At 35.0% G+C, this 27,673-nt stretch overlaps 1 protein-coding gene and 1 pseudogene across 1 annotated transcript in view; both read right to left on the bottom strand.

The window, feature by feature from the left end:
* Positions 1–27,673, bottom strand: part of LOC117095052 (low-density lipoprotein receptor-related protein 1B) — a 1,687,268-nt gene that overhangs the window by 169,428 nt on the left and 1,490,167 nt on the right. Inside the window, exons 38-41 of the mRNA XM_033231629.1 lie at positions 26,781–26,907; positions 26,495–26,646; positions 26,074–26,198; positions 24,603–24,974 (exon numbers count right to left, since the gene is read on the bottom strand). Of these exons, the coding sequence (XP_033087520.1) occupies positions 24,603–24,974; positions 26,074–26,198; positions 26,495–26,646; positions 26,781–26,907 (776 nt within the window). The remainder of the gene's footprint in view (positions 1–24,602; positions 24,975–26,073; positions 26,199–26,494; positions 26,647–26,780; positions 26,908–27,673) is intronic.
* Positions 7,319–7,958, bottom strand: LOC117095214 (annotated as a pseudogene).

Raw genomic sequence — 27,673 nt, 5'->3', positions numbered from 1 at the left:
TGCATATCTCTCTTATTCATACAGGAAAAATATCTCAATTCATAGGTTTCAAAACCACATGCTTTAAAAATAAGAGATATTTTTTGGATAATCCTGCTGTTAAAATCTGACTGTTGATTCATAAGTTTAAAGCCAAAGCTTTAGAATACTTTTTTAAAAAATCACTCCATTAATTATTGTTTATTGCCTTCCAACAGATTATCCCATAAGACTTCAAGGCAGGCAATCATAAAGGTAAGCATTTTGATAACTTCTCTTCACAAAATAAGTTTGCTGCGTTCATTAAAAATTTGACTTTTTGAATTTAAATAGACACTGCCATTTCAGATTAAGAACAGGAGGAGAAATTTAGTCTTAGGTATATGAGATTTGGATTCTTAAAAATGATTTTAGCGAATACTATTTAAAAAGTATAGATAGATTTCTATTTATTTAACTTATGGTTCCAGATATCCATCAATAAATGACTTACTCCCTTGTATTCTAGGATATTTCTTTTTGTTTATAAAGATTTTAAGATGTGAAAGGTCACAGGACAAAAATAAATCAAACTGTATAAATATGTGTTGTGCAACTATAATATATCAAATATTATCATAAACAATAGAGATACAGCAAACAACATTTTAACTCTCTAGTTTTTCCAAAACATGTTTTTCATCTCAAAATATCAATGTGCCAAAAACAAATGAACAATCATTGCAATTTGTTTTTGGTTAATAGAAAGCAGTCATACAATGCTGTCACTTCTTAGGCAAGAAAAGCAGGTTGTCAATAGAGATTAACAATGACATTTATACAAGTGTAGTCTGAGAACCAGGAGGAGAACCAGGATGAAACTGTGTCAGAGGATTGGAGAAATGTGTTTTCAGAAGTAGAGAGTAGTCAACAATTTCAACAGAAATGAGTCTTTGTCAACCACAGAGTCATCTGAATCTGTTATCAGAGCAATGAGGGAGTTTGTGAAAGACTGCAATGATTTAAAGAGGGAAAAGAGTCAGTGGGTATAGATTACTTGTTGAACCTTGGTGGCAATAGGAAAAGTGGAGAGGACAATAGGATCCCCAAAAGAGATAAATTTGTTTATAGTTTTATTTTTTAGTATGGAGGAGAAATGATCATTTTTGTAGCTTTAGGAGGAGGCTTACTGACCAGAGAGAAGAAAAAAAAAAAATACATACACAATGGTTTCAACAGCACAGGAATAAGGTTTAGATTTGAAAGGACCCTTTCTCAACAATTAAAAAATGGAAGTAGATGAAACGGGTATACACAAAGGTAACAGCTAACATTAGGCCAGTCACAGTGGTTCACACCTGTAATCCCAGCACTTTGGGAGGCCATTGTGGGAGCAACACCTGAGGTCAGTAGTTCGAGATCAGCCTGGTCAACATGGTGAAAACTTGTCTCTACTAAAAATATATAAAAAAAAAAAAAAGACCAAAACAAAACTAGCTGGGCATGGTGGCAGGCACCTGTAATCCCAGCTACTCTGGAGGCTGAGGTGGGAGAATTTCTGGAACCCAGAAGGTAGAGGTTGCAGTAAGCCAAGATTGTGCCATTGCACTCCAGACTGGGCAACAAGGGCAAAATTCTGTCTCAAAAAATAAAAATAAAAAAAAAATAGCCAGCATCAATTGAATACACATATACACATGAGGGAGAATGAGTGGCATTGTTCTACGTACTTGCTGTGTTGTAATAGGTAACATTACCCCTACTTTACAGATGAGGAAACTGGGACATGTAGTGCTTAATAATTTGCAGAGGTCACACAAATAGTCAAAAGCAGAGCCACAATTTGAATCCAGGGAATCTTATTTTAGAGTCTAGATTCTTAATCACAATACTCCAATGAACCCAAATAAATCTACAAGTGGAAGTGAGGCAATTTACTGAATACCTCTATTTTTTGCCTACAAGAAAAATAAAAAGACATTCATTGAGAATGGTGTAGACAGGTATGAAAGGAGTTTTAAGATGATGGTGAAGGAAATTATGGGATTATATATGTAAATCTGTGTGTTGGTGTGCTTTTTCTCTCATAAAATATCTTTCCTTTGGAATAAGAAGCTAATAAAATTCAATTTTAGGAGATATTTGTTAGAAAGATTCATGTTCCCAAATTCTATATTTAGGTTGTAGGGTTCATTTCTTATCTATGAGACTTTCAAAATAGATTTTAATGCTTTTAAAACCTCAGAACATATTAGCATTAAAGACTGGACAAGGCATTTTTTCCCCTTAAAGTAAGTAAATGGATGTATTCTATATATAACTGAGTGCCAATTCAACTTACATATTTTCCTCTAAAAATAATTCACTGGTCCCAGCCTTTGAATATTGCATTAGTTTGTTAGGGCAGCCATAACAAAATACCAGCGATGGGGTTGCTTAAACAACAAAATGTACTTCCTCAGAGTTCTGAAGGCTGCAAGTCTAAAACCAAGGCGGTGGCAAGTGTGGTTTCTTCTGAGACTTCAATCTCCCTCTTTTTTTTTTTTTTTCCTTTTTGTTGGAATGGAGTCTCTCTCTGCCACCTGGGCTGGAGTTCAATGCCATAGTCTTGGCTCACTGCAACCTCCGCCTCCTGGGTTCAAGCGATTCTCCTGCCTCAGCCTCCCAAGTAGTTGGGATTACAGGCACCCGCCATCATGCCCTACTAATTTTTGTGTTTTTGTAGAGACGGGGTTTCACCATGGTGGCCAGGCTGGTTTTGAACTCCTGACCTCAGTTGATTCGCTTGCCTTTGCCTCCCAAAGTGCTGGGATTACAGGCATGAGCCACCACACCCGGCCAGGCCTCTCTCTTTTGCCTGCAGAGAGCTGCCTAATTGTGCCCTCACAGGGTTCTCCCTTGGTCTGTGTTGCCTATTTCCCAATTTCCTGCTATTATAAGGATACTAGTCATATTAGATTAGAGTCCACCCATTATGACCTCATTTTACCTTAATTACCTTGCTAAAGGCCCTATTTCCACACACACTCACATGCGGAGGTACTGAGAACTAGAACTTCAACATATCAATTTAGGGGACCATAATTCAGATCATAACAATTTTTTTTAAAGCCCTTAAATTTCTATTCATCTGGTCAACACCAAAGTGGAATTACTTCTAGAGAAAGTTTTATACTTTCCTCTTCTTAACATTGTGATCATTCTGAAATTTAAATGAACTAATGTTGTACATTAATGAACTAATGATGTATATTTAAACACTAATATTCATTGTTTTTTACTAGTAAGTAGACGGTGAAGTTAAAACATGGTACATTTAGTGTTTTGGGAATCAAGGGAAAAAAAAATTAAATCAACCCTTCTGTGCTGTAACTTCGTCAGAATGTGGCAGCTCAGGTTTCCGTTAGCAGCCAGAGCAGTCAGTTTCAACTACCCCTTTACTATGGTAAATACATAAGTTAAACATGAAAGAACTGGAGAAACTGGTGCCTGAGTATAAGGGTTAGAATGTGGGATCAAACCCACCAAGATTCCACCTGGGTTTTCTCAGATCCTAAAGCAAGCTTGTCCAATGCACAGCCTGTGGGTCACATGTCACCCAGGATGGCTTTGAATACGACCCAACACAAATTGGTAAACTTTTTATGAGGTTTTAAATTTATTTTATTTTATTTTATTTATTTATTTTGCTCATCAGCTATTGTTAGTGTTAGTAAATTTTATGTGTGGCCTAAGACAGTTCTTCCAATGTGGCCCAGGGAAGCCAAAAGATTGGACACTCCATGTCTAATCCAATAATAAAATCATTCTTACACATACACCTTGTTCCAGGGCCCACTTAAGATTAAGAAACTTTCCAAGGCTCTAAAGAAAGCTTTCCAGACTCCAGACCATAAAGACTAGCCAGAGATTAAATGGAACACTCCTGCTGGTTCCTGCTGAAACAGCGCCATGCACTCCCACACATAGGCATGGAGCTTTAAATGTGTATGTGTACCGGGGAAAAACTTGTAACTTTGAGTTGGTCTTGAGTTGGTCCAACCTTCTTGCTGGTTGCAGAAATAGGCTCCCTTTTTTCCCAGTTGGTCTGCATCTTGTTATTGGACCTCGAGAACAAGCAGCTGGATGGGCCACGTTAGTATGGGAACAAGAACAGCAATAAACTTTCCCCAGTGGCTACTTCAGACTGAACTAAGATTTACTTTATCTTTACAACGAAATAAGTGCTGGCTCTCCACTGGACCTGTTTATGTGGTAGGTACTGTAGTAAGCATAGCATTGTCATTCTTTTCATCAATACTCATGAATTGATGCTATTTTCCCCCTAATTTTAGTAGAGCTTAAGAACATTGCATCATAATGAGTGATGCACTTGGATTCAAATCTAAGTCTCACTAATTCCCAAAGCTCATATTTTAACCTTAGCAAGCTTACCACATATCTCTAGGTGTCAATGAACATTTCGTTTGTGAGGAGTGAGCTAATGTGACCTAGATCTCATCACAAAATGAGTGAGACAAACCTCTAAAAACCTAATTTTGTGATGTCATAGGCAAGAAAAAATTGAATATTATTTGTATATCTTTAAATATGATTTGCACTTTTTAACAGAAAATACTAACAGTCCCACAATCATGCAGATTACACTATTGATTTTGTGGGACTTAAATGGCAGTGCTGTGTGAAATGGTTTGCTGCATTAAATACATTTGTAAAGCTAAGCAATATGGGGCATAAGTCACAGGAAAATAAACTCCATAAAAGTAGCTCTGTCAGCATTATTGAACAAAGTAGTTAACACATTCATGATGGGTACCTAAGTAAAGTTTAATTTTATTTATGGCAGATGTTTTCCACGTGACTGTGTTTTGCTGGAATTATATATAGATTGCATTATTTCAAACTTTCCAAATGAAGAGTGCTGAAGAAACACCAAATCACATATTCCCATAACACTTAGCATATATTAAATGCACAGCAAATATTTGCAGAATAAATGAAATAAAGAAAGAGGAAAAGAAGGAATAAATGAGTATCATCTATTAATTCATTCACAGCTAAAGTCAAAAGAATAATAATTTATATCAAGAAAGAATACTTTCATATCAGTGAAATAAAACACTCCAATATTGTCAATAAAAAAATGAATAAATCTAATCTCTATGTATTTCTAAACCTGATGCAGAGTACTTCTGTTAAAGAGATGAGTGCAAGGAATACTATTACTTGTAAAATGACATAACTTTTAATATTTGTCTTAAATAAGACTAAGCTGATGCTGTTCTTGGTAGATACTAAATGAATATTTGGCAAACTGAATTAAATAAGTCAAGAATAAAAATGATAATTTAACAAAAAAAGACTATAGGGAGGTAATAATTTCAGATTGCAATGGTATTTTGTACAAAAATATACTACTTGGCAACTAATTGAGATTATTTCTCCTCTATCATAGATTTTAAAAATACTAAGTTTAAGCAAGCTCATCTTTTGTTGGGATGATTCAAATCAACACACTACATTCATTTCTATCTTTACTACCAAATGAATTACTTTTTCATGGAACTCAATGCTAAAGAAAAAAGGGAGTACTTCTGTGCACTCACCAAGTAAGGTAAACATTCATATAGATTAGATTAATGTGCCATGCCTAAGAAATTTCATGCACAGGAGAAACAAGAAAGGCATGTGTGGATGTAACTATATGCCACATTCTGAAGTCTCTTCTATTTTAAGAAGATATTTGTCATCAGATGATTTTTATGTAAGATGTATGTTTGTCTTAATATTATTTTCAGAAAATATTAACAACCTTAAAATATTAACAACTGCAAAAACAGTTATCTGTTTCATCCTTAGGATTATTTGTCAGAGTTCATTATAATGTGACAGAATGGGCATTTAGGATCATCTACTCTATAAGCTTTTTTCATCATCATGGCTGGAGGAGATTTCACTTTACTGTGTGTGCCTGCAAAATTCTATCTGTACTCACACCACACTGGTATCACACTAACTTGTGGTTATTTCTGCTGCTAAGATTTTTCTCTCCTACTTTGTTTTTGTTTTTGTTTTTGTTTTCTCTCCTACTTTGTACATTCCATGAGAGCAAGCATCTCAACTTTCAGAAAGCATACGATTTATTCCTTTGATGAATATGCATTGATTGCTTATTAAGTCCCAGGAAATCTGTGACCAGGGCCAGAGTGCCCCAAAGGCATTTGGAACAACACTCAACAGAGTGTCCTGGAGACTGGCCTTGGGCTGGGCTGGAGGAATACTGATGAGCAAGGCACAGTTTCTGTACTTATACAGCAGAGAAGCTATTAGGGCAAAAGAAAAATAACAATATTATAATAAGGTTAGATGCAAAGCATTTGTGGCAACTGGAAGACACACTTTTCTCTAGCTTGAGAGTATTGCGTGTGTGTGTGTGTACACACCTTGTAGGTGAAAGAAAGAGCTAAAGTGAACCTAAAGTATAGAATGTGAACAAAGTGAAATATAGGCAAGGAAACAGTACACTCAATGTTTAACTTGAGGTAAGAGAGAGAATGGCCCAACCAATACATTGCGATTGGCAGAGCAGATATGTAATAAATATGATTTAGAATGTTTACTTCAGATACACATTTTAGGAAATATGAGCCTGATTCTCCCTTATATCTGAATCGGAGTAGCTCATACATGCAAATTACACAGAAAGAAAACCCTTCATTAGAGTACATGTAGAAAACTTAGTCCTTACTTTACATTTTCTGCAGTTTAAATAAATAAACCTTTTGTCATGAATACCTATTCAGAATGGCAGACCATGCTGATGCAAAATTGCGGGCTTTGCCATTACTTTCTTTCTTTCCTTTTTTTTTTTTTTTTTTTTTTTTAAAAAAAAAAAAAAAGGCCGGGCGCGGTGGCTCAAGCCTGTAATCCCAGCACTTTGGGAGGCCGAGACGGGCGGATCACGAGGTCAGGAGATCGAGACCATCCTGGCGAACATGGTGAAACCCCGTCTCTACTAAAAAAATACAAAAAACTAGCCGGGCGAGGTGGCGGGCGCCTGTAATCCCAGCTACTCGGGAGGCTGAGGCAGGAGAATGGCGTAAACCCGGGAGGCGGAGCTTGCAGTGAGCTGAGATCCGGCCACTGCACTCCAGCCTGGGCGACAGAGCGAGACTCTGTCTCAAAAAAAAAAAAAAAAAACACATTATTTTACAAAGAACACAACCCCTTTTGACACACAAACACACACACATTCCAAGGAGGAGCCCATTAAGAACAGTAGCAGACTGGGGAGAGCAATGGAGGGCTTATTGAACACCGGTCTGTGTATCACAGATGAGGGATCACAGGGAATGTTTTCTCAGATATGACTTTTCACCTCCAAGACAGGAAAAGAGATCTTGACCTGGAAGCCTGCCCACCTACAAGGCAGAAAGCTCCACACACAATCTTCGGCATCGTCAAACTATCCTGTTTCAAAGAGCATCTTGGAATAATGGGTTATCAGTTGAGGTGGGTGGTGCCAGCTGGGGTCATAGATCATGTCTCCTTGTGGGGCACAGCAGACCCAAGGTTTGAGATCTTGAGAAATGTTCCCCTGGATGTCGTCAGCATCACAGGGATTCCCTTGATCTGCTTTCAACTCCAAGTCTCAGTCTTCATTAAAAAGATTGCCAGGCTGTTCCCTGGATGGACAGTTTGTCCCTTCTCTCAGCTCCCAGGTATTACATCAGAGTCCCCTTCATTCACAGCAAACCCTTCCTCTTCAGAATGCCCCCCCCCCCCTCCACCCCGGGCTGGACGGTCATTAGAGACGCTCTGTGCTCCCTGGGCTAGTCGATCTGTGGATCGACTCTCAGTCTCTCTCTCCTGATAGAAGTGGTCAGCTGTAGCAAAGCCAGCCTCCGGGCTAGGGGGCGCCTTCCACGCGCTAGGCAGAGGCTGCCCGGAAACAGCTCAGCGGTCCCCTGTGACTGGGCCCTGGTGGACTGAGGATCCATGTCCCGCTGCCCGCGGCTCGCCCCACTGGACGTTGTAGGCCACGTGATGCGCCTTTACTTTCAATGGCAAAGCCCACAATTACTTTTGCACCAACCGAATACATACCAATATCAGTCTAAAATGTTGCTACTTTTCAAATTTTCTCCCTTGCATTCTGAATATATATTTTAATAATACCAATGGAGATAAATCAGAGAGTGGGAAAAATTTTATTCATGCTATGTGAGAGGTATTTAATCAATTACTGAATGTGGCTTCTATGTACAAATGCATGGCTCAAGCCATCTTGGTGAAACATTACTTAGAAATTTATGTTTCTTTTTTATTAATTTTGAAATCAATATTCATCTTCTCATTGAACCCTGTTCTCTAACACTGGCAGAGAAAGATGGTTAATGTAGATGTCTTTTGAATGGTGACTAAATTAATCTCATTTCTCTGTATTATGTATCAGACTAACAGGTACAACCAACAGGCATTTTCACAGACACTTGCTGTTCCAGACCTAAGCACTCCTATCACCCTAAGCATGCAGGATACCATCAAATCACCTGTCTTGCCAATTCATCTCACAATGTCTAGCCCATCCAAATCTCAGTTTTGTGAATATAACAAAAATAGAGAAGTTTTTGACATTTTCAGATATTCATAGATTACAGATAAATTTTATTCTTAGCTATCATTCTACACATACACATATACATTTCTATTATTCTGAAAGTTGAAAGGGATGATGCAAAAGAACTTATTAAAATTGTGCTTTATTACATGATACAGACATTCTTGTATTTCTAATGCATACTTATTTACCAACATCCCTTTTTATATTTTTAATTTTTAGGCTCTGATTGTCTCTATATTAGCATGCTAGCTAAGGTAAATTATAATCTGGACCCAAGATCCAAGGGGTTGGAGACAGAGAAGTGTTTGGATCTTTGGAAAATCAAATGCTTCTAACAGTAGGAACACATTCTGTCATCTTGAATACATCACTTTCTATTGTCTTTTCATCTCTACCCCCTACTTTTGCTACTCACACATGAATATTCCATTGTTAAAGCATGCATCTCTTCTGTCATCTAGTTTTAAAAAATCTCCTATAGTGTCCATAGCATGTATCAGTCATATGCAAACATTCAATAAACACTGTGAGATGAGTGGAGAACTCTAGAGTCCTAAGTCCTTCTCATTTCCCTAAGGAGAGGGCCCCTCTACTTGCTTCATTCACAATATTTGAAAGTTTGAACAGTAAGTACACCTGTTCTTCAAAATCTTTGTATGCTATGGTGGTCATTTTATATGCTAGCTAGATTCTATTAATTTATAGTGATGGTTTTCAGAAAATGGATCAATAAAGAAAAATAAAGATAAAGACTCAAAACTGTTTATGCCAATTTATTACTAAGTCCTAGGCCTTGTTCCAACAAGCATTTATTAACTTGTTGAGTCTTATCATGCTTTTAATATTACTCTTAACATAATCCTTATTTCTAAAAGGGAAAACCGAGGCAAGGAGAACTTGAATAATTTGCCTAAAGATACAGCATGTAACTGGTGAATAGGAGAAGAGAGGCTGGGTTGAATCTAGATAAAGATCCTGAATCTAGAATCTTAGCTTTTAACCAATATTCTATAGTTAAAACTTTCTCATACAGGTTCATATTTCCTTCCCTGATGAATAATTCTGTCCAACCAAACAAACAATATGTCAAAGAATTGCTTTTACTCTGCAAATGGAGCTTTAAGACAAGTCCCCTAACAACCTAATTATATAGCTGACACATAGCGAATTCATAATAAAATCAATTCTTAAAATTATCTACTAAGTGGCAACTTCTATTTTTTATTAGAAGGGGTGCAAAAAAGAGTATATCCAATGGACCCTGTCTAGAACAACTTAACATATCATTGGGGAGATCTTATAGACAAAAATGAAACAAAAGGCAAGCATGCAGTAGGTAGCAAATAAGGAAGTGATAAAGATATTCAGCACACATGCAAGTTCTGAATGGTTTTTTTTTTTTTTTTTTTTTTTTTTTGAGACGGAGTCTTGCTCTGTCGCCCGGGCTGGAGTGCAGTGGCCGGATCTCAGCTCACTGCAAGTTCCGCCTCCCGGGTTTCACGCCATTCTCCTGCCTCAGCCTCCTGAGTAGCTGGACTACAGGCGCCCGCCACCTCGCCCGGCTAGTTTTTTGTATTTTTAGTAGAGACGGGGTTTCACCGTGTTAGCCAGGATGGTCTCGATCTCCTGACCTCGTGATCCGCCCGTCTCGGCCTCCCAAAGTGCTGGGATTACAGGCTTGAGCCACCGCGCCCGGCCCTGAATGGTTTTAAAAGAGGGAAATCACTGTGGGCTGTGGTGCAAAAAAGACTGAGCTTCATGGTGTGAAGGGATTTGAACTAAATTTTATAGATGCTCCAAAATACAGACCACTGAGAAAACCATAAAGTCCTTTCCATTCTAGATTAGGTACAGGTAAACATGTGGTTAAGAAAGAACACAGTATGTTTTTAAGATAAAAGGATGTGAGTAGGACTAGAGGACCGGGTGGATTTAACGTAGTAGAGAGATTTGTGGTGAGGTGGATCAACTAGTTTGATAGTACATAAAATCTGGAGAGCAAGGAAACACTTTACAATTTGAGATGCAGAAAATAGAAATCAGTGTTTTAGGAAGTAACTCAATTAAAGTGTTCATATGTAGAAACCTCTAGAAACTCAAGGCAGGGAAAGCAAATAGAAGGCTAGTAAACATTCAGTAATAAATGAATGAAAATCTGGCCTATAATGGTGAAGATTGATAAGAAAAGTACTTAGTGACTAAATGGCTCAGGGGATACAGGAGAAGGGAGAGTGAAAATAAAAATTTAAAATAATAATTATTGTAACAACAATAATAGTGAGGCTGGATCCTGACTGGGAAGAAAAGTAATAATTTTATTAATGAAAATAGGAGGGTTTCCAACTTGAGGTGGAAAAATGACTTCAGCGTATAAATTGTGAGTTGATCTTAACATATACAAGAGGAATGTTTCATAAATGGACACTGGTCCATTTGTGATGAGATAAATTAGGAAATTTGGACTTGGTGACCTAGTAAATAATGAAGGTCACAGTATAAATCATTATAATGATTTAGCTCTCTAAGAAGAAAAATATGCTCATCGGTAGGAAGGAAGTTTCTGTGGGAACAGCATATGTAGAGTCAGAAACAGGAAATATAGAAGGTGACATTTTATAGTATAGGAAAGTGATAGGAACAGCATTCAATGCCTTATCTTTTGGTCCAGGGTTGGCATTTAAAAAATGAATGTGGTCATCATAGAAATAAATTAAGTATGATGTGAGAAATGCAGAATAATAATTACAAGTACAAGTAAAGAAAAAGGGAGGCTAATTGATATGATAGCAAAGGCCAGATGTGATGTAAACAGATTTTGTTCAAAGAGAAGGAACACTAAGTTCAAGGACGTTGTCTGGAGGAGTGACATAGAGTGATGAGATCCAGGTTTAATTTCAACTATAGTGGAAAGTAAAACAGAGAACAGTAGAGTCAAAAAGTGTTATTGAAAATTTGGGGAAGATTGAGAAGTGAACTAAGGCATCAATATAAATAACAAAGTCATCCAGAAAGATTTCTGAGAAGAGGAAAAGCAGAAGGAAGACCACTGGGTTTAAATTGCCCAAGGAAATGGAAAGGAATCATGAGATGTAGTTACAGGAGGGTAGTGAGTAACACAGCTTTCTCTACATGTCCTTGACAGGCTTTTATATGTCAGTAAAGTATGGGACTATACATTGTAAATTCTATTTTATAAAAATCTTTAAAAGTTAATAATGTTTAGACAACTAAAAGTATTCAATTGAATATGGCAGGAATGACAATCTAAGCCACTTACTATGCTACACTAGGTGTTGCAAATAAGGCTAACTGGGAAAAAAATTTGGCATACAATCTCATCTTTAATTATGTCACTGTTAAAGCTATGCAATTAAAACTCAACTAAGAAAAAAAATCTGTAAATGGATTTCTGTCCTGAGAAACTGATATCCACATATATTTTTCTTTTAGTACGAGTTATTTTAATATATTCTTGCTTTCTCTCTCTCAGTATTTTTAACCAGATATACTGAAAAGCTCACAATAGTAGGTTGAATATGAAAATAAAACTTCTTTATTTCCAGTAAGCTTTGTTTATTCTTGCATATAAGTCTAAAAACCCAAGACTTTCATATACATATTAGTAGGTAAATAAAATTAAAATATTTTGCTTTTTCAAACAATAGCAGACAACTTCATTCCTGCAAATTATGATCAGCTTTCAAGGGGAACCCTGAATTCACTTGTGTCCTTGCTTATTTCCACAGGTGCTCTACAGTTTTCTCAGAAATTTTGAATTCATCACCCAGCCCGTCAAAGACCTATTTATAATTCACAGTACATTGATTTTATCTGCTAATTTCTTGCCATAAATCTCTCAAAAGGAAAGTTCTAATATGTATACTTTCTTTTATTACTTTCTATGAAAAATGCTGCTTCTAATCCTACATCACAGATTCTTTTCCCTTAGTTGTCACTTACAACTTACCTCATTCAAGTCAAAACTACAAAAAAAAAAAAAAAAAAAAAAAAAAAATCAACCAATTGTTCTTTTTACACAGAAACATGGGGTTATTTAAAGTGGCTTCATAGCAACTAACTATGACACACTTGTGAGAAAAAAATTCAGCATTATTTGAGCTACATGGGTAAACACTTATAATCTTGAAGGTAGCAGAATCAACCCAGTATCATTAAATCTGTTGACTCCTTTATAGTTTTGTTATTTCTTTTCCCCACTAAATAATCCTTTCCCATCTCATTTTATCTCCTCAGCATCACATATAGATTGATTTACAGTTCATGGATAAACCAGGTATGATTATCACAATCTACTATTAGTTTTCAAGAAACGTAATAGATAAAACAAAAAAAGAAAATGAGTTTTACAAAGCGAGGCCACAGTTTAATGTATTACTTAGGAGCTTCTGGAAATAGAATAATAACCTATCCACTGCATGGATTGCAGAAGCTACACATTCTTCCCCTCCAAATATGTTTGCAGTCCATTTTCAGCTCCTCCCAATCAGTGAGTCTGTTTCTCTATCCCTTGAATCTGAACTTGGCTATGTGATTTGCCAGTGAGACATTAGTAATTGTTGTGCAATCAGAGATTTACAAAATATCTTCACATATTGAGTCAGCTTCCATGTGGAACCCTGAGACCATCTCAAGGCATCCTACTGGATAATTACAGACTTGTGACCTAGTTACTCAGCACATAGTCTGCCAACTGCCAGGCATGTGAGAGAGGCCATCTTGATCATCCAGCCACCATCTGACCCACCAGCTGGCTACAGAAATGTGAAGAGCTAACACAGATGAGAAGAACTACATAGCCAGCCCATAAATAGTAGAACAAATAAGCAGTTGTTTTATGTCACTGGATTCTGGAATGGTTTGTTTTGCAACCAAAGTTAATCAATATCAACTAATCTTTGAAGTCCTAGTTTATGAATTAAAATAAAACATATTTAATTAAATTTAAAATGACATTCAGTACAGTGTTAAAGCAAACTAAATATGGCCTGAGAAGAACTTCATATTTCTGTATTTGAGTCTCTGTGGAGGAACTGCAACCAAACTTAATAGGTAAAGAAGACTGAAGACCTAATTTAGGAGTATGCACCTGTAATAATAGCTGAGCCTTGTCTAATCCCCGTGGCCTTATTTCAAACATTCAGACACTGCTGAGTGTTCAAACTATGTTCAAATAAGGCAACACCAACCTGTAACCAACCCAGCTATTCTGTACCTCACTTCCAATTTCTGCATGTCATTTCCCTTTTTTAAATCTATAAATGTTCTTCCACCACGTGGCTGCACTGGAGTCTCTTTGAATCTGCTGTGATTCTGGTGACTGCCCAATTTGTGAATCGTTCATTGCTCAATTAAACTCCCTTAAAATTAATTTGGGTGAAGTTTTTCTTTTTAACAACAGAAATAACTCTGGTCAAGAATTAGGAACCTCAGTATCCCAGCCTCCCTCACCTATACAGAGCTTACTTGGCAGTGATCTAATATTGGGACGCTAATTCCTATATGAATCACTATCCCCGAGTCCACCCAGCATCTCTATCTTGTGATGGGTGTGTCAGTTTTCCAGTCTCATTCTGTTCATCCTTCTATCCACTCCTAATCAGCCTCACTAACTCTAATAATTTCAGAGCCAACCACAGGTTTCTAGTAAAGTTCAAGTTTTATAACAAACATTGGCTATAACTCTCTTTCACATGTATATAACTCAGGATTTTCTGATTCTGCAAACAGAAACCTTGTTAGATCTTCTAACATGATGTACTGGGGCAGTCTACCAAGCCTGAACACCTATGCAGAAAACTTTTCGGCTTTCTGTCTAGTAATGGTTATAATTCTTATTATAAAACTATTCCATCCCAAAATATGCCTCATTGACATGGGATTATTCTGGGTTGAAAGCAATTGAGAAACAATAGACACAGGAAAAGCTCATCCACCTAAAGAATATCAGAGCATACATTTCCCTTCATGAAGGTGTCCCCCTCTCTCAGACCTGAAAGAAAAACCTTTATCGCCAGAGAAGAAGAAAGCACCAAGAAGAATCCACACAAACAAAACCTTAAAAAATAACCATTATCTTCCATTAATTTACAGCATATATTTATCTTCCCATAATTTACAGCCCATAGAATTCCCAACCCCTTTCCTTTGGCTAGTAAGGTCTCCACAATTTCTCATGCTTTGTTAAAAGGGCATATAACTCTTCCAGTTCTATCTAACTTTTTCTTCAGGTCTTTATTTTTTTTCGATGAATGGCTCCACATGCAAAGATTAACATCAAACAAAATTCATATGCTTTTTCTCTGATTAACCTTTCTTTTGTCAGTTTAATTCACAGATCTCAGCCACAGAAGCTAAGAGAATAGAGGAAATTATTTTTCTTCCACTACATCTACAACAGTACATCTTTTGAGATAGACTCAGAAAATTTTGAATTCATGGAAGCCAGACTGAAACTAATTTATGCTTGCAACAAAATGAAGAGGAGGTTTCACATTTTCTTTTCCTTTTCACTAATCATGACTGATTCCAGGTTCTACTCTCCATAATCAATGATCATGTAACCCTTTCTCTTCCTTTGGACCATAAAAATTAACCTATGCTTCCCGTCCTGCTAACTCTCTATGGACAACTTCATCTTTTATTTTTACCCTTTTCCTATCTTAGCAAGTTCAGTACCTAATCAAACAATGCTCTATTAGACCTTTCCAATCTTTGTAATTATCTAAATAGGTAATCTTAAAATTGATTTAGCTAATAAATGTAGATGACTAAAAGTATCCTTTTCGGTTTTATGAAAACTGAAACTTGAAAAGCTAAAATTCTTACATTTTGAGAGTGACTGTCCGTATTCTATAAGCAAATTAAAAATATATGCATTCTATAAGCTGAATTGTTAGCCTTTTTAAGTCAAAAAAAGAACAATTAACAAAATCAAATGTGTTTTGAAACACTCCTTAAAAATAAGCAAATAGCGCTTTTAAAAGAAGCAAGAAAGATATTTCCAGTGAAATATAATTATAACTTAAAAGTGAAATATTGGCTGGGCACGGTGGCTCACGCCTGTAATCCTACCACCTTGGGAGGCCGAAGTGGGTGGATCACCTGAGGTCAGGAGTTCGAGACTAGCCTGACCAACATGAAGAAACCCTGTATCTAATAAAAACACAAAATTAGCTGGGTGTGGAGGCTCATGCCTATAATCCCAGCTACTCAGGAGGCTGAGGCAGGAGAATTGCTTGAACCTGGGAAGTTGATGTTGTGATGAGTTAACCTGAGATCATGCCATTGCAATCCAGCCTGGGCAACAAGAGCAAAAACTTCACGTCAAAAAAAAAAAAAAGTGAAGTATTGCTACCAGGAGTCTTGAAAAAGTAATCTAAAAATATTATAAAGCTATTATTTACAAGTTTGAATAGTAATCACAAACATGGGAATTATATCTCATGGCAATTTGTTGACAGTATCAAGATGGAGATTAAACAAAGGTCAATGTCTATAAATTAGAGAAAAGAAGGGCAGATAGGAGGCAACTATCACGTATTTCAACATGGTTGCTAATGCAATTAATTCCAAACATGCATATATATGAGATTTGACCAATTAATTTACTAATGGTATCTATGTTAATAATTAAAAGTGATTATCTTGAAAGTCATTTATTTATATTTACTTTATTAAATGTTCTAGATGTATAGTAGAGAGAATAATATGACTTGACAAACCTTACCATTTTGCCATAAATGCTTCATATTTTTAAGAACAAACGTGTTGTAACTATTGTTGAAAATACAGAGTTCTCTCAGTACCATGCTCTTTCTTTTCTCTTTTATCTCTCCAGAGAAAGCAAGATGTTGACGGTGCATGATTTTTAATGTGCTTAATTTGTAGATTTTGAACTAATTTTAGGCTTACTGAAATCAAAAATTAGTACAGGGAGTTGCCCTCTATTTCTAATGAAAACATCTCACATAATGATTATATAATTATCAAAATCAATAATTAAAATTTGAAAATATTACTATGTTATGTCAAAAACAATATGTTGTATTGTTTACATATTTTTCAACATCACATCAACCATAATATCATTTGAGAACTTTTTATTGTGTTGTATTACTTGTTTTAATCAAATTGTGTTTAAGATAACTCTGTAAATAGATGTAGCACTAGTTTTTTTTTTTTTTTTTTTTTTTTTTTTAGTACTGCACAATGAACCATTATTCTCTCTAAAAGTGTGAATTGCTGGGTGAAAGTATATGTACCATTTCACAATTTCAAAATATTGCAAATAGTTCTTCAGACTGGTTGTACAAAATTGTCATTTTCATCAATTGTGGGTGAAAGTATGGTTTCTCCTCATTACAAAACTTTTTAAAACTTTTCTCAAATTATGGGTGGATAATCTCATTATTTCATTATAAATTTTCTTGATAATTGGAGAGATTGATTATACTTTATTATATTTTCTTTTCTGTCCCCTAGCATAACTTGTCCATATTTTCCTTCATCTTTGTAATGGTACACTATATAAACTTCAGTTGTAATCCTTTGTTGCTTTTAAGGATTACAACTATACACCACTAGTGTTTTGTTTTGTCTTTTAAATTTCTTCACAGCTTCTGCTGCAAAGAGTTTTTAACTTCAGTGAGATAAAATATACCAAACTTATGCTTCCTGATTTGTTTCTGTGTGTAATTTGTGAAATCTGTTCTTATCCTGAGTTTATATTCTATATTCTTTGATATTTAAAAAGCTCATCATATTTACACCATTAAAATGCTTGAAATTTATTTTTGAATATAGTTTGACTTGGAGATAACATTTTGTTTCATTCTTTGAATATAAACTGTTCTAGCATAATTCATTACATTCAATTCATTATTTTTTATTTGTAATGCCAACTAGGCAATGTATAACCAATTTACATACAAGATATATATATGGATGGATCTGCCTCTGAGCCCTCTGTTCTTTTTCATTTAATTGTTTTTTTGTTGGTAATATTATATTGTGTTACTTTAGCTTTTTAATAATAAAGACATTTTTCAAGGAGAGACTACAAATGCATATTAATTCAAAACTGCCTTTGCCATTCTTGACATTTTGCTCTTGTATATGAATTCTACTATCAACATGTGCAGTTTCATTTAAAAAAATCATTTTGGCTGTGTTTTGTTTGGTTTTAGAAACAGGGTCACACTCTGTCACCCAGGCTAGAATGCAGTGGTGCAATCATAGCTCACTACAGCCTCAAAACCCCGGACTCAAGAGATCCTCCCACCTCAGCCTTCCAAGTAGCTGGGACTACAGGTGTGTGTCACCACACTGAGACATTTTGGCATTTTGAATTACATTAAATTTACAGATAATTTGGGATAATTTTCCATAGCTATGGAAATTGATTTTTTGCATCATGAAAGTAACATTTTCCTCCTTTAAGATGATCTTTTATGTCCTTCGCAAACATTTTATAATTTTCTATGTTAATCTTTTGTGCATACTTGGTTGTTATTACTAGCTTGAGAGTAGCTTTTTAAAGATCACATTACTTTTCTTTGGCGGGGGACGAGGCGGGGAGCGCAGTAGTAGGGTCATGCTCTGTCACCCAGGCTGGAGTACGGCGGTGCAATCTTGGCTCACTGCAACCTCTGCTTCCCAGGTTCAACCGATTCTCATATCTCAACCTCCTGAGTAGCTGGAATTACAGGCATGTGCCAACACGCCCGGCTAATTTTTGTATTTTTAGTAAAGACAGGGTTTTGCCACGTTGGCCACGCTAGTCTCGAACTCCTGGCCTCAAGTGGTCTGCCCACCTCGGCTCCCCAGAGTGCTGGGATTATAGACATGAACCACCGCTCCAGGTCTAATCACATTTCTCAATTAGTCATTGAATGTAGGTACACCATTTGAATTTATACTAAGCAATGTTCGCTTTTTAAAAACATCTCTATGCTATGTTTGGTTAAAACACAAAATCAGAATGCATCCTACAAAATAAGCATATTGTTTGGTAAAACGGAAACATATATACTTAGTTACAATGTAAAATGTGAAATTTGTTAACTTGGATTATAGGCATTTGAGGACACTCGTTTAAGTTTGAAGCTGCTAAGTTTCTTAAGCCATTACTTTACTTTTTTTTTTTTTATTAGTGGGAACATATAGATATACTGTTATTGACTTTGTATTTCTAAAAGAAATGTTACTTCCCTCCATCTTTAATAATTCAGTTAGTTATAGAATTATATATTTCCTTAGTAGTCTGAAGATTTTACTCTTGTTGCTGATGAGAAGTCTGTTTAAATGCCATTGTCTTCCCTCTGCAGATAGTGTCTACTATTTCTGGTAGCATCTTAAGATTTTCCTTTTTTCATGCTGTTCTGTAGTTTTTCTTCAATTACTGGCTTAATTTGATTATTCTCAATGTTTACAGCAAATTTTCCATGTTGAGACATTTCTTTCTTCATTTCTAGTGAAGTGTGTCATTATCACTTTGAGTATTACTTTTCTACCGTCTTTCTCTTCTTTGCCATTTGTCAACATAGCTAAGATTATTACATCTATTAGTTTATCCTCTAAGCCTCATAAAGTGTTGTCATGCTTTTTGTATCTTACTGTCTCTAACATTAATTAATTTCTTAATTTTTATTAATGAATTTTCTTATTAATGCTTATTAATGAAAATAGCATCTTATTTATGCATTATCCCTTTCACTAGTCCAATATAATTTTTATTTTATCAATTGAGATTTCTTTTTAATTTTAATTATAGTGATTTTTTTATTTCCAAGATATTTAATTGTTTTAATTTTAACAAATTGTTTTCTGACATATGTATATTTGGCCTCCTGGATGTCCCTATTTCTTGTTCTTTTCATACTTTTTTTTTTCTTTGCCTCTTTGATGAACCCTAAGTAAATATTCTTCAGATTCTTCTATCATTTTCATTTCCATTCATCTTCTGCTTGGTGGGATTTTTTAAGCTGTCTTTCTTAAGAATCCATGTGTTGTGGAAATTGAATTTGAGTATTCTAAAGGGGTTATTTTTTTAACATCTCTTTTAGTATTCACTTCTCTCTGCTGGGTTGTTTTAGAATGGACATCATTCAACCTCTGCGCCTTAAAGTGCAGCCTTCTTTTTCATAATTCATTTGAGTTTTTGCTCCACAGAGCATATGAGAGCTTGCAGAGTCCATAATTTGCAATGGACTCGCATCAGAGCTGGACATAAGGCTGTTTCTGTGGCCTCTAAGCCTCCAGGGTTAGTCACTTCCAACAAGTCACTGGCCTAACAGTAGATGACACAGGTTTATTTCAGCCTTGCTTCCCTGTGGGACAGCATTCCCCACTCCTTAGTTTAAGTAATTTTTTTTTTTTTTGGATCCTGTCTCTCTGTAGCATCTATGTAGCCTGGAATCTCAGAATTCTGTTTCAGTCATTGTCTCTGCTTTGTATTTCTGGTCTGTTTATCACTTAAAGAAAAGTCCATCTTGCTTTTTGGGATTAGCTATCTCTATCCAATTTTCATTTTAAATATATTTTATAAATCATTACTGTGGTTTTAAAGTCAGAAATGGCCTGAAAGTATAGACTTTTAACAGTGTCTTGGCCAGGGATCTTGATTCTTCATAGGGAAAGTGAACTATTGTATTTTCCTCTTTTTATACTGTGAACTTCCAAAGGCTAGAAGGAAGACATTTTCATCCTTATTCACTCACACCTAACAATCTATGGCACACTGTAAGCACTTAATATTGAATTGTATTTAATGTATTTAATGAATTGTATTTAATGTATTTAATGAAATATTGGATTGTATTTAATGGCTTTTGTCATCTTTTAAACCTGAGGCCAAAATGTTCATTCTATGTGAATTGGGAAGTTAAAGAAGAAAGCATTTATCCCATCCATTTCTTATATTCAGCTATATGAAGGATCAAAGTCGGAATCTGATTGTGAAATTTAGAACTCTCTGATATTTTTAATATTTAAAAATATGAATCTAGTTAAATAGTTAAAACATGAAACTTAAAAACATGAATATAGTTTTGGGTAACAAGTTAGAGATGTAACAAAAGGATATATAGTTCTTCAAATCTAATAAAGTGGAATACCTAGATGGAAACACATTTTACAGTTTACTTATATTTATTTATATGTGCCAATAACTGGGTGTTTTGAGGGTTTTAGTTTTGATTTGTTTTGTCTGTTTTCTTTTTTGGTCTTGCAAGTTAAACTATACATTCGCCTAAAAAGCTTTCAGAGAGGATTGCAATGGTTAAGCAAATGGAAACTTCTTAGTAGGAGGTGGGGTGTGGTAGGGAGCATATTCAGAAAGATTGATACAAACTATTAATGCCAAGTAATTTTAAGTTTTAGTCAGACCTTAATGCACTACTTTATATCTATAATTATTGCAATTATTTCTGATTGTCTAACTACCCTAATTCATAGGCTAAAAATAATTTAAGACAAAGATCACCATCCTCAGTCAGGGGTTGCCAATCCCTGGACCACAGACCAGTACTAGTCCGTGGCCTGTAAGGAACCAGGAGGCATAGCAGGAGGTGAACAGCAGGTGACTCAGAATTATCACCTGAACTCCACCTCCTGTCAGAGCAGCAATGGCATTAGGGTTTCACAGGAGCGCAAACCCTACCATGAGGGATCTAGATTGTGTGCTCCTTTTGAGAATCTAATGCCTGATGATCTGGGGTGGAACAGTTTCATCCCAAAAACATCCCCTGCCTTCATCCATGAAAAATTATCTTCCATCAAACCAGTCCTTGTTGTTCAAAAGGTTGAGGATCGCTGTCCTAAATGATCCACAAATGTGTCACAAATACAGTAATATAATTTTGTATTAAAATCATGCTTATTTATATATTTTAAAAATACCCTTTCTCATAAAATTTTCTTAGAAAATGTATGGGGTGATTTTCCATTTTGTAGGTAAGGAAATAAACACTTAGAAGCACAGAGGAAACAAACAGCAAACTGTGATTTTAACCCCAGGCTCGATCAATGTTTCAAACTCCTGGCCGTCCTGTTTCACTTCCTTCCATATGTTTCAACACTTCCCTACAGTCGGTAAAGTATCATGGATTCTACTGGTTTTGATTTTGGATGAGAGGATTAGAATGATTTGGTTGTGCGTATATTTTAATTAAAATGTTTTCAGTTTAATTTACTGAAACAGGATCTAAAATATGACAAAACCTCCTAGGGCATCTTTGCCTTCAGACATGGCCCTCACAACCCTTACACTTCATCAAACCTAAACATAACACAGAGTGATCGGATAATTGTACACCAATGTTCACTAGAGCATTATTCATAACAGCCAAATTGTAGAAACAATTCAAGTGTCCTTAAACAAATGACTGGATAAAAAATATGTGGTATGTACATACAGCGAAACATTATTCAGCCATAAAAAGAATGAAGTTTCAATACATGCTATAGCATGGATGCACCTTGAAAACACTATGCTAAGTGAAATAAGCCAGGCACAAAGGACAAATATATGATGATTCCACTTATATGAAATATCTACAATTAGCGAATTCATAGAGACAGAAAATATCCATTACCAAGGCCCAGGGAAATGGGAAAATGGGGAGATATTGACTTACACAAAGTTTCTACTTGAAGTGATGAAAGAGTTTCAGAAATATAGTGTTGATGGCTGCAAAATACTGGCAATGTAATAAAAGCCACTGAATTGTACACTTAAAAACAGGTAAAATCTCAAATGTTGTTTTATATATGTGGATATACATGTATATTTATCCCAATTTTAAAAATTATAATGTAATATACCAAAAAAGATTGAGTGTGCACTTGTTGGTGCATTGTATGATGTGTAAACTATACCTAAATAAAACTGTTTCTTTTTAAAGCTGCTTATTTTGTCAGACCAAGACATTCAACATGTCATCCCTACTTCATCTCACACCAATTAATGCCATATTACCTGCATTTCAATTGCACTAAATGACTCCTTGTCTACTTCATGCTTTTCATGTCGTTGTACTAAATATTTTCTAAATGCTTAGTCCAGAAGAGTAATTTTCAGTCTTTTTGGTCTAAGGATCTTTACACTCTTAATCATGATTGAAGGCTCCAGAGTCTGTGTATGTAGGTCAACTCTATATCTATTTACCATATTAGAAATTTAAACTTAAAATAAATTGTTTTAAATATTTATCAATTTTTTTTAGTTAGAATAACGTATCAATTGTGTTCATCTAAATAGCACCTTCTAAGAAAAGTAACTATTTCTTAAAAAAAAAATAACAAAAGATCATTGTTTTACAATGTTACAAATACATTTGTCTTACTAAAATACAGCTGTATTCTTCTGTCTGCCTCTTTATCCTCTCATTGTGTTGTTTTGGTTGAAGTATATGAAGAGAATCCAGCCTCACACAGTTGTGTAATTGGAAAAGAGAAGAGTGTTTTAATAGTAGCCTTTACAGATAACTGGGTATTCTTCCGTACTACACCTACACGTGACAAGTGGTAGTTACCTAAAGGTTAGTTGCAGTGTGGAATCTGAAAACATAGTGATGAATTTTTCATCCTCTATTACATTAAAATTCATTGGTCTATCTTGCACTTTGAATAAATCATTTACTCACGCATGATTTTATCATGTCATTTGAAAATATTGGTTCCCTAACTTATGCATATCTTCTAAATGTTGACACATTTCATTATGCAATACCCCAAAATCACATGCATTAATATTACCACCATCTCAACAGAAAAGTCTGTTAAGTATTGGGAAGCTGTCAAGGTTACTGTGGTGGATACAAGATTTCTAATGTTTTACTTCAGAGTTTGGTTTTTACCATTTGCAACACATACAGTAGGTCATTTACCTTGAAGTGACACACTCACTGTATTCATTCTTTAGAAAATGTCCACCAAACATTCAGGCTTGGATAGCTGTAGTTTAGTTATTCAAATCTAAATTGTTATTTAAAAAAATGATTAAATAAAGTAGCTTACCTTTAGTATAGAACTAGGCACAGGATTTTAAAAGCATAAGATGAAGACTCATGCAATAAAATAAAAACTTTGCAATATATAGTAAGCAAAAAAGCAGTTAGCTGAGTAATATATTTAGTATCATTCCACTTTTATAATTAAAAATTTCACACACATAAAATTCTGGGGCATGTCACATTTCAGTTAGGGGTAAGTACACAGGATTAATGGTTGCAGAGATGAGGCAGGGATTTCATATTTAAATCTATATTATTTGAACACTCCACAACAAATTTATATATTACTTTGCAATTTAGAATGCAAAGAAAAAAATGATTTCCATATAGTGAAATTGGAAGAGTGTGAAATAGATGGAAATCACACAAAGACATCAAGAAGAAAGTTGTGTGAGGAATAAGAAGATGGTTTTCATTAAACTTGAATGACAAGAAAAAGGTTTCCCTAAATTATGTGGATAATCCACACTGAACAATATGCTTGAATAACTTTGTCCCATAAAAACATTACAAATATTAGATCATGTCTATAACATTTTCACATAAAGTCTGCTATATACATACACACACACAAAATAATCTCTGATGTTTGCTTGAGAAACCATGATTAACTGAATATTACTGAACAGATTTTCTTAAAGATACAATTTGCCCACTGGAAAAAAAAATCGATTAGAACAGTTTTATACTGAAAAACTATTTTTCATGAATTTTAGTGCAGTTATTTATAAGAAACAGTATGATAAAATATATTAAACCTTCCATGATTAGAAGCTAATAATCATAATTTGCTGTACATGCTAGCAGTTAATTGCTTCTTTGACATTTGGTGGTAGGGTTGGAGGGATTGAATGATATAGTCACATTAATTTCTCAATATAAACTCCAGGAAAACGTAATTGCTACATGCAATTACCACTATTATGTCTCTAATGACCTAAATGATATCGTTTCCACATAACTATTTAAAATTAAATTATTGTACTTACTTTCAACAATTACTTGTCTGTCTTCCCAGTTGTCTTTAATAAGCTGTATATTTCCAAAGTGTGCATCACTGTAAAAGATTCGGTTGGTACCTTTTCTTCTTTGATTATAGTCAAAAGCCAAGGCTATGACATTTTTGAAATAATGTGGATTCTCATATGGCCTTATTGGGGAATTTAAATTGGTTTCATCAGAAAGATGTATACTTTTTAATATTGTTCTTCCTGAATATAGCAAATAGCCTTCATGCCTCAGGCAAGTAACTCCATCTTCTGCCAAATATCCATGGGCACAAGCACAAGTTCTCTGGGAATTTCCTCGATAAAGACAGAGTTGCTTACAGCCACCATTGTCCCTGGCACAAACATTGGTCCCTAAGGAAGAAAAACGATACACACATGCACATGTTTATGTTTTTCTTTTGTTTTTCAAACAAAATTCTCCATAAAGAAATATTAAAACTTTGATGTTGAGTATTCTGTCTTTTTATTAATTGTAAGTTGATTAATAAAAAATTTAAAAAGTACTGTTTTCTTTTAAAAAATCACAGTAGTTTAAATCTTGGGTTTCTTATTTGGAAAATCATATTCTGTTTCATTCACTATCCAAGTTAAGCATTACATTTTTCCCTTAATGAGCCAGTTAAATATATAAATTTTTTTGAAACTTGATCCTTATAGTGTTTCATATATTGTTCATTCAAAAAATGAAGTAATCTCACCAGAAATAATGCACTGCTTTAAACTCTATCTATGAGACATGGAAAGTATCACATAAAGCTATGGCTACAACGCGCCTAACCTCCTAAATATGTTGAGCATAAGTTCTTACTCCAATTTTAAGTGAAGAGATAATATGCACTTAAAATTTATTCACCAGTCGGATTCTTCTCTGTGAATTCATTATCTCCAACATTATTATAACCTCCTTTGATATAAACAAGTTAGTTACAATTTGTTTTAATGGAGGTAAACACATTTTAAATACCCAAATCATTGTCCTATGAATTTAAAATAACATATTTTAAGGAAGTAATGACTTTGGAAATATTTTACACTAACAGCATGACCTTTGGGGATCATAACCACTTATATATAATATGATTCATATTATGTATAAAAATTTCAACTGCCTTTTACTCTCTAATATCCTACTTATGCTTTTACTTTTTATCCAATCAATACATGTATCAAGCTTTTCTATATTCCTTAGCCAAAACCTATAATCAAGACATGCCAGGTATGTGACATGTCCATGTACCTGTGCTGTCCTGGGCAAATATGCTTTTGTATGAAATATGACATATTTATTGTATTAGGCTACTATATGATATTTGTAGGAAATTAGATGTAAAGATAAAGTTTTGAGGTTTTAGACTCATAAAAGAATTTCTAAGTTTGACAAATGTTTTTTAAAAATTGGAGAGAAATCACATAAAATATATGTATTATGTATTCTTTCAAGAGTGCTGACCTTTCTCTCTTACTCGGTTAAATATTTTAACCTCCTTCAGGTTGACTCCAAGGCCAGTTCTCATGGTTATCGTTTCTGTGGCATCATTCTTGTGGCCCCTTCTGACGGACCCGTTTGCATGTGCTCTGCCAAAAAGTTGAACATACATGATCAACAATCTTCAACTAATTAAAGTCAAGCCAGTTACTCAAGCTGAAGATAACAGATGGGCCAACAGAAGGAAAAGAAACCAACTTTAGTCTGTGACATTGAAATGTTTGAGCTTGGAATAGCAATAGTGCCTGCCTTTTCTGTGGAAATTACATGGCTTTGTGAGATCCTTTGTGTGACCTTGCTAAAAAATGGCAAATCCTACAAGGGTAAAGCAACTGGCACTGAAATAACATTTTGAGACTCAAATACTTATAAAAAAATAAATTACCTGTCAGACCAGTAGATGTAAGCCCCAAAGACTGCAACTGAAAACATATCCACATTGCTTCCTGACAGCACCACCTCACGATGCCCTCCAGTCTCAAGGTCGATTCTCTCTATCTTGTCTGTGCGAGCATCACACCAGTACAATTTATTTTCCTAAATATCGATTGAGAAGTAATGTTACAGACTATTTTTGATTGTTTTATTAAGAAAATAAAGGGACACTGAAAGTGGGTTCATGAAAGTTGTCAGCTAATGCACTTTAAATACTGAAAAGAAATCCAACAGACCTCATAGTCAATGGAGATGCCATTTGGCCATGCTATTCCCATGCTTACAAGGACAACCTTCTCTGAGCCATCCAAACGAGCCTTTCCAATACAGGGCATTTGTCCCCATTCAGTCCAGAACAAGAGGCTGAAATTAAATTGTAAATTTGTAGTATTTATGTACATTTATTTGCAGTATGCAGAGCTATACAAAAAGACATTACTAATAACAGCAGTAACATTCACACTAGAACAAAAGTAATACATTTCAGAAGTTAATATACAGTGTGCTTGTTTCCAATAAAAGTTTTATCGTAGAAAAAGAGTTAACCAGTCATAGAAATCATAGGATGCACTCAACATCTTACCAAAATACCTTTTGTGCCTGCTCTTTCCTGTCTCAAATGCTCTTCTCCAACCTGTTTGCCTAATTACTTCCTACTTTTCATGTCTCAACTATTTCTTTCCAGAAGTCTTCTGTGTCTTCCCTGTACCATGTGCTCTGCTTCACAACACAGATTAGAATGGCAAATTTCCACTTGTATTTCCTTATATTATCATTTATTATAAATATTTTTTGCCCCCACTAGACTGTAAACTCAACAAGGCCAGTGATCACTCCTCTATTTTTATTCACTGTTACTCCTTCAGCACCAGGTAATTAGAAATTTTGTGGTAAATACCTATTTAATTTATGAATATAGACATGAATGCATCATAACTTTCTATTTTGTCCACTTAGACTGCTAAATGTAACTATTCTAGTTTCAATTTTATGTTATCTTGTGAAGTCATCTTAAAATACAGTTTTATGCAAAAGCAGAAATTCTTATTTTAGTAATCTTCTAAAACAAAATGTAATGGAGGAGGATGTGGAAGAAAATATCATGCAGAGAGAACACAGAGTATGCCAA

Source organism: Trachypithecus francoisi, unplaced genomic scaffold (genome assembly GCF_009764315.1).
Source record: "Trachypithecus francoisi isolate TF-2019V2 unplaced genomic scaffold, Tfra_2.0 Lachesis_group13, whole genome shotgun sequence".
NCBI classification, from domain to species: Eukaryota; Metazoa; Chordata; class Mammalia; order Primates; family Cercopithecidae; genus Trachypithecus; species Trachypithecus francoisi.
The sequence above is the reverse complement of the archived record's forward strand: the minus strand, read 5'-3'. Positions and strand labels throughout refer to the sequence as shown.